We start from the raw sequence: 11,382 nt of genomic DNA on the forward strand, positions 1-11,382 counted from the left end.
ACACCTAGATTTTCTGGACATCCAAGGATCCTCTGTGTCCTCCTCATTTCCTTGCTGTCTCCTTGGGGTTTCCACCACCCACCAGCGTGTTTGCACTGTTGCCTGCTCCCTGCTGGAGTGGGGTTGTTGGTCAGGTCCCTAAAGCCTGCCTGCTGCCCCAGCACCATATGTCCGCCCCCTAGCCCCCAGCCTGGGTGTGCTGGGAAGCAGAGCTCCTCCCTGCAGCCCAGGATCACTCTGGATGAAGCTCAGGGAGAAACCATCCCCTGACGGGCTGCGGGCTGGCGTTGTGCCGGACACCACAGACACGCAGGCCAGCAGGTTTTTCTGACCGCACACTGAACTTCCTTGAGCTGAGGGTGCTCAGGAGACAGGTAACCTGGAAAAAACACTCAAATCTGTGTGTGCTTAGGCTTGTCCTCCCCCAGACAAGAAGAAAGCCATGCAGAGGTGCTCCCAGAGTGTGCCTTCAGCTCCCTTTACACCTGGGGGCAGGATGAGGCCGGCAGCCAGAGGCAGGGCTGTGCCCCTTGCTCTGCCCCTGTCCTACAGCCCAGGAAGGTGCAGCCCTGCCCTTGTGTTTTCCCAAGCCACAAAGGCTGCTGAGGAGGTTTTTGTCCCCGAGAAGGCCGCTCACACCCACACCACACCACGGGTCACCGAGCCCTCGCCCTGGAGCATGTCGGTGTCTTGCGGTAAGGAAATAACCGCAACAGCCTGGCTCTGAATGCAGCAGGAGGAAAATTGCCCCACAAACAGCGATGGCGATGACAAAAAACGGAGGTGGTGGAGAGACAATAAAACACGGGGACAAGTTGGTGTCCCCACCGGCAGCGGCAGGGCAGGGGCCGTGCCCAGCTCCTGGGGAGCTGCGGGGCCGCGCTGCATCGCTAGGTGGCAGTGGGAGATGCGGAAACCCCAAATCCTCCTTTTTTTTTTTTTTTTTTTTCCTTCCACCTTGGCTTCGGAGGAGCCGCCTGTGCCCTCTGTGGGGGATTAGGGCTGGGGGCCAGGGAGAGCTGCCACTGCCCCACACTCAGCAGGCAGCGGGGGAAACTGAGGCACGGGGGGCTCAAGGGATGGATCTGGACCTTTGTTGGGACATCGTCTAAAGGGTTGGGATGCTGTGCATCCCCTCGCAAGGTGTGGCTGGTGTTTATTGTGCAAGGCAGCTGGAGGCAGGGTTCCTCTCCTCTCCTGGATGCCCTGCTAAGCAGCTGTTTGAAAGCATAAAAAACCCCGGTCCTTGAGGGTCTGACTGCTGGAGCCGGGCGGTTGTTTGCAGGGCGCACAGGGTTTGTTTGCATGGGAACAGTTTGCTGGTGTTGCTCTGCCACCTTCCTTGCACGTCAGACGATTCGATCACGGATGAGGGAACACGAGAGGCACCTCGCAGCTCTGCTGGCCATGCAGGCAGTGAGCCTGGGGAGCCAGAGAGACCTGGCCCTGCCTCCTTGATTGGGAAAGAAACTAGCTGGCACTCCAGGATGTCCCTACAGCATCCCTACAGAGGCGATGAGCTACTCAGGATCACCCCACTGACCGCCTCTTTGGCTTGCCAGGCTCCTCCTGGCTCTCCTGAATGGCTGAACCCCAACCACATCCATCAGACACCCTCCCTGGAAGAAAAGCAGTGGGAAATCTGCTCTGGAAAGAGGCAGAATTACCTCCACTTTTGATGCAAACCCCAAGTCATTACTCCAGGTGATTCTGACAGTAATTGAAGGAGCCAGAACCAGACATTTCAGAGTCCCAGCCTGGACAGAAGCACGCTTAACCCAGGTGTGCAGTTTGTCTGCACGAGGACGCAGGCTTTGGGGGAAGGTGTCACCCTGCCACTGCATCACAGGGCTGTCACAGCCAGGAGAAAATCCTACATTTCAGATTATCCCAATTAAACCAAGCGACCCAAACAGCCCTCCCACCTTCAAATGCTGGCAGCTTCTAGACAGCAGTGTGTCAAGCAGTGTGAGATAACCTCTGCTGCGGAGCCTAAACAGCTCCGAGGGCACCGAAAGCACCACGAGGAGCCGGCAGCGCCGGGTGACGGGGACCTCATCACCAAGCCTTGGCCCCAAAACGCCTCCCTGCCGGGCGGTGACATTTCTGCACTGCCTCATCTCGCTCCCTCCATCACCATAGCTACAGCAGCTGCCAATGGCCGGGCGATTCCTTGCAGGGTACCACAAACCCTTGGGGAGATGCCTCCAGAGCCAGCCCCTTTGGCACGGAGACGCTTCGGAGACCCCAGGCTGCGCACGCAGCACCTAAAATCCCCCTTTTCTTCTTTCCCTTTTTCTTTCTTTCTTTTTTTTTTTTTCTTTTTTTTTTTTTTTTTTTTTTTTTCTTGAAGCACAAACAATGGAGCTAAAAGGTTGGGTATCAGGCCGATAATCATGAATGACGTGTCGTTATTACACGCCGCACATTCATTATCTCCCGCTCCAGCCATGTCACAGACGGCTGGAGGAGGGCAGATAACGGGGTGCCTTCATGCAGATGGCTTATTATCAGGATGTTCCAGGAGGGGCTTTAAGACAGTTAGTGATGCTGTTTGCCAGTTAAAGATTAGAGACCCCAGAGAATAATTAACAATCCCAAAACCCGGTTTTTCTGCTGGATTCTTCTGCTTTCTCCCCCCTCCCCCGTGCTCTTTAATCTATTCACTCTAGCAGGTGTAATAAAGTGATAAGGACCGGCTCCGGGGATGTTTGTTTGGCTACTACGGGTGTATAAACCAACAATGGATGGTATTTTACTTCTGGCTTTCAGGGGCTTGAATCGAGACCAAAAACTTCGCAGCCCCCTTGCCCACACACATCCATCCTGCTCTCCCAGCTCCACCTGGACCGGCCGCTCCGATGCCACCGGGCTCCATCCCAAGGGGCTGTGACAGTCCCCTCCGCATGCCCACAGCCTCTGCCAGCTTCACCCTGTTCCCACTGGGGTGCCAGGCTCCCTTTTTGCCTCTGCAGGGCCAAATCTCATTGCCTGGGTGCTGAGGAGCCCAATAGGGGCATGTAAACCCCAGGGTATGCTGCATGGGGCCAAGGCTGGAGCTGGCCTTCCTTCCAGCAGCGGTTCACCTGCACACAGCAAGTCTTTAATTAAACCACCTTGGAATAATTTACATATCCTCAGGGTTATACAGCACTAACCTTCCTTTGCTGGTGGTTTCGTGCAGCTCTCCCCATCAGGCTGTGCATGGGTAGCAAGGGACGGGTGGGTCTCCACCTGCCCACGCTGCTCCAGGGTTGTGGATGATGCTGGAGCAGAAACATCTTAACCCTGTGCAGGTGGGGAGCCTCACCAAGCTCAAGGAGATCAGGGAATCACCTGGGGACCATCAGATGCTGCTGGTGGCCATGGAGGGCAGTCCCAGCTCATGGGGTCAATGGGGTGGGTGCTGGGACACCTGGAGAAGTCGTCTTCCCAAACATGCTCTTCTGCCAGGGAGGGATGCGGCAGCGTTGTGCTTTAAGCAGCATCCCCAGCCCTATCAGCGGGAGATGAGATATCCTAATTATGGCAGTACAGGCGAAGATCCAGGCCGTATCAGCCAGCACAGAAAGGTAAACAAGAAATCCAACAATAGACCCTTAACACTCATTAGCAGTGTCAGATAATACCTCACTTTTCTCCCTTTGGGGCTTCAAATCTAATTAAGATTTTTCCAACAATAAATTTCATTCCTGCTCATTCCCTTTTGTTCTTTGGAGGCTGCTCGGCCTTGTCCAAAAGCCCCAACCCTCTCCTGCAGCACCCACGGCCACGAGGGGCAGGGGATGCTGAGCAGCTGAGCACTGACCCCACATCCCCTGCCCCAAACCCAGGGATGGCTCATTCAGGGTGCGCACGAGGCAGGGAACGAGCTCGTTACTCATTATAAGGATGCTGTTTATAACTTCTTTTGCAACCGGGAGGTAAAAATTAATGGGTGCCCATCCTCTCGCCACACCCCCCAGCCGCAAGCCGGAGTGCTGACGCAGCGGGCAGGCGAAATGAGTAATCCTCGGCAAATTCTGCTGAGCAAATCATTACCGGCGAACCCTGAGGATCTTGTTTGTCAAAGCCACGCAGTTTGGCACCCGTGAAAGAAAAGCCAGGGGAGCAGCCTTGACCAGGGGGCGAGCTGAGGGGGCTCACTTCCAGCCCCGTGTCTGTACCCACAGGCACGGGGCAGTGCCTGGTTTCTCAGTGCCCAGAGCCTTCCCCAGCAGGGACATTGAGTGTCACCTGTGGGAAGCCTTGGCCACAGGGCAGGAGCTTGCAGTGCTCAGCAGCACACGCGTGGAAGCGATGGCACCCCCGTGGGCGCTTCCCAGGCACCATCCCTGCTGCAGAAAACCCAATCCCTTCGGCAGGAGGGAGCTGGGTTAATGAACAAACAGCCCAGGGAGAGAGGCTGGAGGCAGAGCAGCCCCACAGCCACTGCCTGGCAACGCAGGGGAAGCGAGTGCTTCATGCCCAGCCTGGAAATGGTTCCCAGTTTGCTGCAGGTCTGCACCCTGCGGATGGTGGCATTCGGGGAGCTGTGCTCTTCACCCACCGAGCAGCACTGGGAAGTGCTGGGCTGGCTCCGTGCCTCAGTTTCCCCACCTCGGGAATGGCAGGGGGTGATGCTTGCCTCCCCTACACCGAGCAAAATAAAACTCCATCTCCTTTTTCTCCCCTTTGTTGACACATCAATGCAGGAAAAAGTGGTTTTGGCTTCATCTAAGCTAGGAAATAAGGAACAGATCCTACCCGGGAGATCACGGGGTGCTGGCCCCTGTCTGAGCACCCTCCCCACCCTGCACCACCTTCCCCGAAGCGCCCGGAGGCTGGGAGCGCTGCGAGATGCCAGAGAGTCCTGCAGGTGATCAGGGAAATGACCCCGCATGCACAGCAATCCTCTTTATTGCTGGCAGGGAAGATATGTACAGGGGAGGAGATTTGTTCTGAAACGAAGACACATGCTGTAGGGCCTTTGCTCATATAAAGGAGGGTGAGATGGTGAGACAAGAGCGGGTTCTGGATCGCCAGCTTCCCAGAGGGCAGCTGGGGATGTGTGTGGGGGGGAAAAAGGGGATCCCACACACCCCACAAGGACCCCCGTGCATGTCCAGATCAGGTCAGCGGCCCCGCAGTGCCCCAGTGGGGCTGGCAGGGGGACAGAGCAGCAGGTCCCGCAGCCGGGATGTGGGGAGAAAGGGATGGAGATGGCAGGGCTGGGACAGGCTCTGTGCGGGGGGCATCGGGGCAAAGGGTCCCGGCGTGGCCACGGGAGGCGGGGCGAGGGGTGAAGAAAGGAGAAGGGGACAGGGGGACGCTGCTACATGGCGGTGGTCACCACCCTCTCCTCCGGCTCCAGCGTGTTCTCGTAGGCGTGCTTGCTCTCCTTGGACCTGGGGTGGGGGGAGAAGCACAGGCTGTTAGCTCGCCTCCAAAGCCGTGGCTGGGTGAGGCTGTGCTGCGACAGCCCCAGGAGGTGGTGAGCAGGGTGGGCACTGCTGTCCTTCACCACCTTCTGCTTCCCCATGGGGAGGACAAAAACCCCAAAACCAGGTGCATGGGGTGGGAGACCCAGAGCAGGGCAGAGGCCGTGGCTCTGCGTGAGCCCAGGAGCCACAGGGAGGGGGTTCCTGGGCACGTCCCTCACCTGAAGTCGTTTGCGGTGCTCGCGTATCTCCCTTCGTGGCCGTTGGATATGACAGCCTCCTCCTTGCCCCCTGTGGTCACCCCTGACTCAACGTTATCCCTCCTGCAGGGGGAGAGGAAAGAGTCCCTTAGCAGGGCAATAGAAGAGCAGCCAAACCCATGGCCCTGGGTGGCTCTGACGGCACCCAGAAGGATGTGGGACAGCAGAGGCTGAGCCACCCGGGCGGATTTTCAGGGCTGTGCCCATACCCTGGGTGCCAAGAGCCACAGCTCACATTTGCCTCTCGGGGTGGAGGCACTGCCGGGGAACCCCAGCCACAAGCCCCACGGGGTGCTCCCGGCACCGGGGTCACCGTATCTGGCACACGTGGGGTTGTTTTCTCCTGCTGACTGGTTTTTCCAGTTGCCTCCTGTGTAATCCGTTGCAAAATAATCACCCGCAGTCAGAAGCGACACAGGCAGATAAGCGGGGGCCGTGCCCTGGTGCAGAAGGGTGTGTGCATGCGTGTGTGCACGTCCCCGTGTGAGCACGGCCCCGTGTGAGCACCGCTGAGCATCTTCCTCCTGGGCGTGAGGCTGCCCAGCTCCCCGAAGGAGCCATCCCACAGCAAATGTGTGCTCAGTCTCAGCCCAGAGCCTGCGGGTTCACCCCTAGCTGCCACCCCGGTGCCTCCCCATGGGCGATTCCCCAGCCTTTCCCAAGGAACAGCCTCGAGCAGGCAGCATCTCAAGCCCATAGCTGATACCAAGGCGGCAGTGCAGAGCTGGCAGTGCACCCAGCTGCCGTGTTTTGCTGCCGTCCCTTCCGAACAGAGGTCAGATTCATGAATCTGCCACCCCCAGCTGCCCCCAACCCTGCCGCTGGGGCCTCCAGGCTGGGAAGGAGCAGCCTGGCCTGGGCTGCCGGGCACAGGGGGGACGCGGGGTGGCAGGGACTGGTGCCAAACCCCCCGGGACGCAGGCTGCTGGGCACATTCAGTCCTTGTCCCTTGCCGACTTTGGGCTCGGGTTCAAGATCAAGTTCCTGCAACCGAGCGAGGCAGGGGTCAGCTGAGCGAGCTCAGCACGCAGCGAGCCCCGTGCCAGCCCCGTGCCGCCTCCACCATGGGTCAAGTCCACATCGCTGGCCCAGGACCGGGGCTGCTCGGCCGCCTCGCTCTGCTGCTGGCTCCTCTCCTGCCTTGGCTCAGTCTGCTTCACCAATTAAAACGTTTGGGGCTTGTTTTCACCCAAAATGCTTGTTTTTGTGCCATGATCATGGTGTTGCCAGCACCAGCACGGTGACAGAGGTGCTGGATGTGCCCCCTGCCGGCCCCGAGCATCCCCGGGCCCAGCACTCACCTCTTCTTGTTACACCAGAACCTGTTGACCACGAAGACGATCGCCACCAGCACCAGGAACACCACCGCTGCGATGACACCTTGCGACCATGGCTGGAGTTTACCCCTGGCTGCAGGGAAAAGAAGGACAGGAGTGATACGAAATGCATGCGCGTGCTTTGCCTGCTGAGCTGAGCTTCTCCATCAACGTCCAGCCAAGAGTTCAACCCTACAAAAATGAGCAGAGGGCATTGCTGCTAGCCCAGAGCGGGTTTATGTGTCTGCCTGTGCCAACGTGGGGTGCAAATAGCATCAATCTCCCTGGTACTTGCATGCAGAGCTCACTGCCTTGCAGATTTGGGACCTCTTGTGTCTCTTCATGTATGTACAGAGAGCAAAGGAGGGATGTGGATGCCCCTGGGACTGGTGGCACAGCGCAGCAGGAGGCTGTTTGCCCAAAATAACAGGCAGAGGGGTTCCAGCAAATGGCTCAGAGCACACATGCCCCAGGCATTGCTCCCGGCTTGTTTTCCAAACGCCGCCCGGGGCGGTAAGTGACAGCAGTGACGCTGTAAAATTCCGTTGTCACTCTCGCAGCAAACCGCTGCCGCCGTGGATTTGGGTAAAATCCGCCGTTCAGCAAGTTTCCAGAGCAGCAAACTGATTTACGACGGGAAATTGAAGGCCGAGCGGTTCAGAGCAACAGCCAACGGCACAAAAACCAGGCGGGGCTGGCGGCGGGCCGGGGGGGGTGGTGGGGAGCTGCGGCATCCCTGTCACCCCAGGGGACATAACCGAGCCCCCCCCTGCCTCCAGTCTTTTTCCAGTCTTTGCCTGAGCTGCCTGCGGGCACACGAAGCTCCTGGAGGAGGACCAGGAGCAGCTGAAGCCCTGACCTGCAGCCCCTCGTCTCACGCTGGTGCTGCTCACGTGGAGTCTGGCTCAACACATGTGCTCGCAGGAGCGTCGGGAGAACACGGAGTCATTCTTCTGCAGCCATGCCCAAGTGGTGACCTGGCCACGGGTGGGACGGCTGTGAGACGTGTTCCTGCAAACAGGAGAAACCCCAGGGCAGGACAGAAAGAGGAGGAACCCTTGTCTCAGTCCTTGCTGGGATGGCTGCTCCTTGGTTCTTGTGGGTACAAGGGAGCACCCAGACATACCCAACCCCAGCCTGAGCACCGTCCTGGGTGTCAGCTCCAGCACCAAAAGCAGAGCTCATCAGCACAGTTGCATCCCTTCAGGATTTAACTACTGCTTCACCCAAGCTAGGCTTTTCTTCTTCCTCAGCTCCTTGCCCACAAAGAAAGCCCTGGCATGCATGGATGGGGCTGGCGGAGGCAGCCCCATGTCACCACCTCTGCCACCGTGTCCCCAGCCCCAGCACAGCCACTTCAGCCCGACACCAGAGCCTCTCGCTGGTTGAACACTTTGTCCAGACAGATCCCTGCTCTAAGCTGCAAACAGTCCTCACCAGAGGCAATAAAGGCGCTGTGCACCCTGTGTTTGCAAACCAATCATCCAGGCAGCCACACGCCACCTCTGCTGCCGGCTGCCATCCCGCCTCCTGGCTCTGCTTTGGGCTCAGCTCCTTGAATACTAACCCCAAGGGGCTTTTATTTAAATAATATGAATACAGACCCGAACTCTCCCACCCGTGCTGTGTTTCGGGAGGCTGCTGGCTCACCGCCTGCAGGTTTTGGGGAGCGGTGACCCCGTGGCGAAGCAGCGGGTGCCAGCAGCCCCAGCAGTGGCTCTCGCCCTCCCTCCCCACACAGACACTGCAGTGTGTTTACTGCAAGGTCCCAGGGCCAAAACTCAGCCGGGAGGAATTCAGGCGGAAATTCCCTCTTGTGTCAGCAGCATGCTTCGCCTGCAGTCCCCTCAAATCCGTGGGCTGGTGCCCGTGGTGTGGGGACGGTGGCAGGGGGAAGAGCAGGGCTCAGTCCCCACCTGCACAATCTGGTGGGCAGGAGATGCTCCTGCCCTGTCAAACAGCCCCAAAGACACCTTTCACCCCCCACCCCGAGGCCTGACCAGCTTTGTTTCCTCCCTCGCTCTGTCCTTGGCTGTTTTCTTGGCCAGATTTATTTATTATTTGTGTTTTATTTTTCCTGCTGGGACCATGGTTTCCAGTCCGAGCCCAGGAAGGGAGGTCCAGGTCCAGCCCAGGATGAGTTCGCTGCTGGGGTTAAAGGAGTTCAAGGCCAGCCTGGGTTTGAATTTCCATCTGACCATCAGGAAGCTCTTCTGTGCTGTGCAGGTGAGGCTGCCCAGAGAGGTTGTGGGGTCTCCTCCTCGGAGATCTTCAAATCTGGATTTCGTCTTGGGCACCCTGCTCTGGGTGGCCCTGCCCGAGCAGGGGTTGGAGCAGTGACCCCCAGAGGCCTCTTCCCACTATTCTGAGATTTCATGAATCTAGCAGGGACCCAGATCCTAAACCAAAGCAGAGGCAGAGAGCCCAGCAATGTGGGTGAGCCCTGGGGTGCCTCTGCTGCAGGCTGAAATATCCCCGTGGGGCAGGGGCTGCACGCATCCATACAGAGGAAGGGCTGGGAGTCAGGCAGAGACAAGTGTCTGCGCCCAGGGGTTGGTGAGATCTTATCAGGGAGTGAGTGCATAGATGGGAGCCCTGCCTGGCACCGCCGCGGGCTGGAGCACACACTTTGGCCTGGGAGGGATGGCAGGCAGGACGGATGACTCTCACTTGCCTTCCCTGACAATTTTTTAAGAGAGCCATCCCTCCCAGGGCACCTGACCACCTCTGGTGGGTTGTTCTACAGCAAACAAGAACTCCTGAGCCAAATAACCAACGTGGGGCGTAGCCTCTGCACTCCCTGACAGGCGTGTGCCCATCCCTTTGCAGCTCCAGCTGAGATCGAGGAAAGCATCGATGCCAAAATACGCCCTGGTGCACACTGTAACTCCATTTCCATTCTCAGTCTTGTCTTCAGACACAGACAACTTCTGGTGCATCTTCCCTGAGCACTTGGAAAGCATCGGCTGTGCTCTGAGTTTTGCTATGTCTGAGAAAGTTGTGCCAGGCTCTGACTCCTCATTAAAGGCTTTTTTTTTTCTTTCAAAGCAACAGCAAAACTTTCAATCCTGCTGACGGTGGAGACCCCACGCTGTTAAATCCTTCACAAGTTGGTAAACAAATACAGGAAGAGGGGTCAAGGCTGGGGCATCAGGAGGAGAAAGGGGGAGGGAATTTTCCAGCGCTTTGGCAGGATAACATTAGTTTTAATTACTCCTGATTATTTGTAGTGTCAGACAAGTCTTCCCCTGCGTTTCATGAAAATAATGTCATAGCAATAGGAAGTTTCTCTCTAAAGCCTTCGGGAAGGGAGCGGAAGCCCAATTTGCGGAGGGAAATATCTCCCCCCTGCCACCTCACCAGCGATCAAAACTACAGGAAAACCTGTGAGCTCTTGGAATGAGAAGGAAAAGCAACTCCACGGAATGCTTTCCCGGGGTCAAGAGCGAGAAATAAGGAAAAAATAAAAATAATAATAATAAAAAAAAAAAGCCTTAAGACAACACACCACTCGCCTCAGAGTGCGCGGTGCTGCGGGGATAAATCAGAGCCGCTCTGTCACCGCCTAACCTGGAGAGCTGAGCTCCTGTCGGCACCTCCAGAGCCAGGTGAAGCGAGCAGCGAGCCTGTCTGCTCCCTCAAGGGATTTTTCCCATTTCTGAGGCGCTTTTCCCATTCCCAGAAAACTCTCCCGGGGGTGCCCACTGCCCCCGCAGCCTCCCCAGCGCGCTCCCCGTGCCTCAGTTTCCCCGGGCGCGGGGCAGCAGGGGGGCTGCCGGCTCTTACCTTGCTGGCAGCTTGCGGGCTCCAGCGCCAGGAGGAGCCCGAGGGCGACGAGCCCCAGGGCCGGCATGGTGCGGGACTGAGGTGCGGGGATTTGCGGTGCGGGGATTTGCGGAGCGGCCCCTGCTCACCGGGGAAGAGCCGTGCTGCGCTCGGCGCCCTCCCTCCCGCAGGAATGAGCCGGGTAAATTATCAAACTCATTAACAGGGAGGCTGATGCTCACACCTGGCTATTCAAACCCCTGCCCCGGGAAGGGGAGGGCTTGGGGATGGGGGGGCGGAGGAGGTGGCTCTTTTTTTTTTTTTTTTTTCCTTTTTTTTTTTTTTTTTTTTTTTTGCCGCCCCAGAGCCAAGGCTGCCGGGGAATTTGGGGGCAAGGCGACTTGAACCTGACGATCCCCTCCGGGCTTGGAAGGGAGCCGAGCCGCCCAGCCGACATTTGCATGGGCGCAGGAGGAAGCAGCACCGCCCCGAGCCGCAAATCTCTGCCGATCACGCCTGGGGCATGCGGGCTGAGAGCTGAGACCCCTCCGACCCTGCTCCCCTCTTCCCCTTCCCTCCCTGCCACCGAGCAGGGCCCTGCCTGGGACCCCCAACCATCCC

At 58.0% G+C, this 11,382-nt stretch overlaps 1 protein-coding gene across 1 annotated transcript; it reads right to left on the reverse strand.

Annotated features, from left to right (window-relative positions):
- Window positions 1-4,881: 4,881 nt before the first annotated feature.
- Window positions 4,882-11,045, reverse strand: PDZK1IP1 (PDZK1 interacting protein 1). The gene is made up of 4 exons (XM_084528078.1): window positions 10,783-11,045; window positions 6,982-7,090; window positions 5,642-5,743; window positions 4,882-5,387 (listed from the first exon to the last, which is right to left on the reverse strand). Exons 1-4 carry the CDS (start codon window positions 10,847-10,849, stop codon window positions 5,315-5,317), a joined length of 351 nt encoding a protein of 116 aa, XP_084384204.1. The 5' UTR covers window positions 10,850-11,045; the 3' UTR covers window positions 4,882-5,314.
- Window positions 11,046-11,382: the final 337 nt, after the last annotated feature.

This window comes from Aythya ferina (assembly GCF_964211825.1).
Source record: "Aythya ferina genome assembly, chromosome: 8".
Lineage (NCBI taxonomy): Eukaryota > Metazoa > Chordata > Aves > Anseriformes > Anatidae > Aythya > Aythya ferina.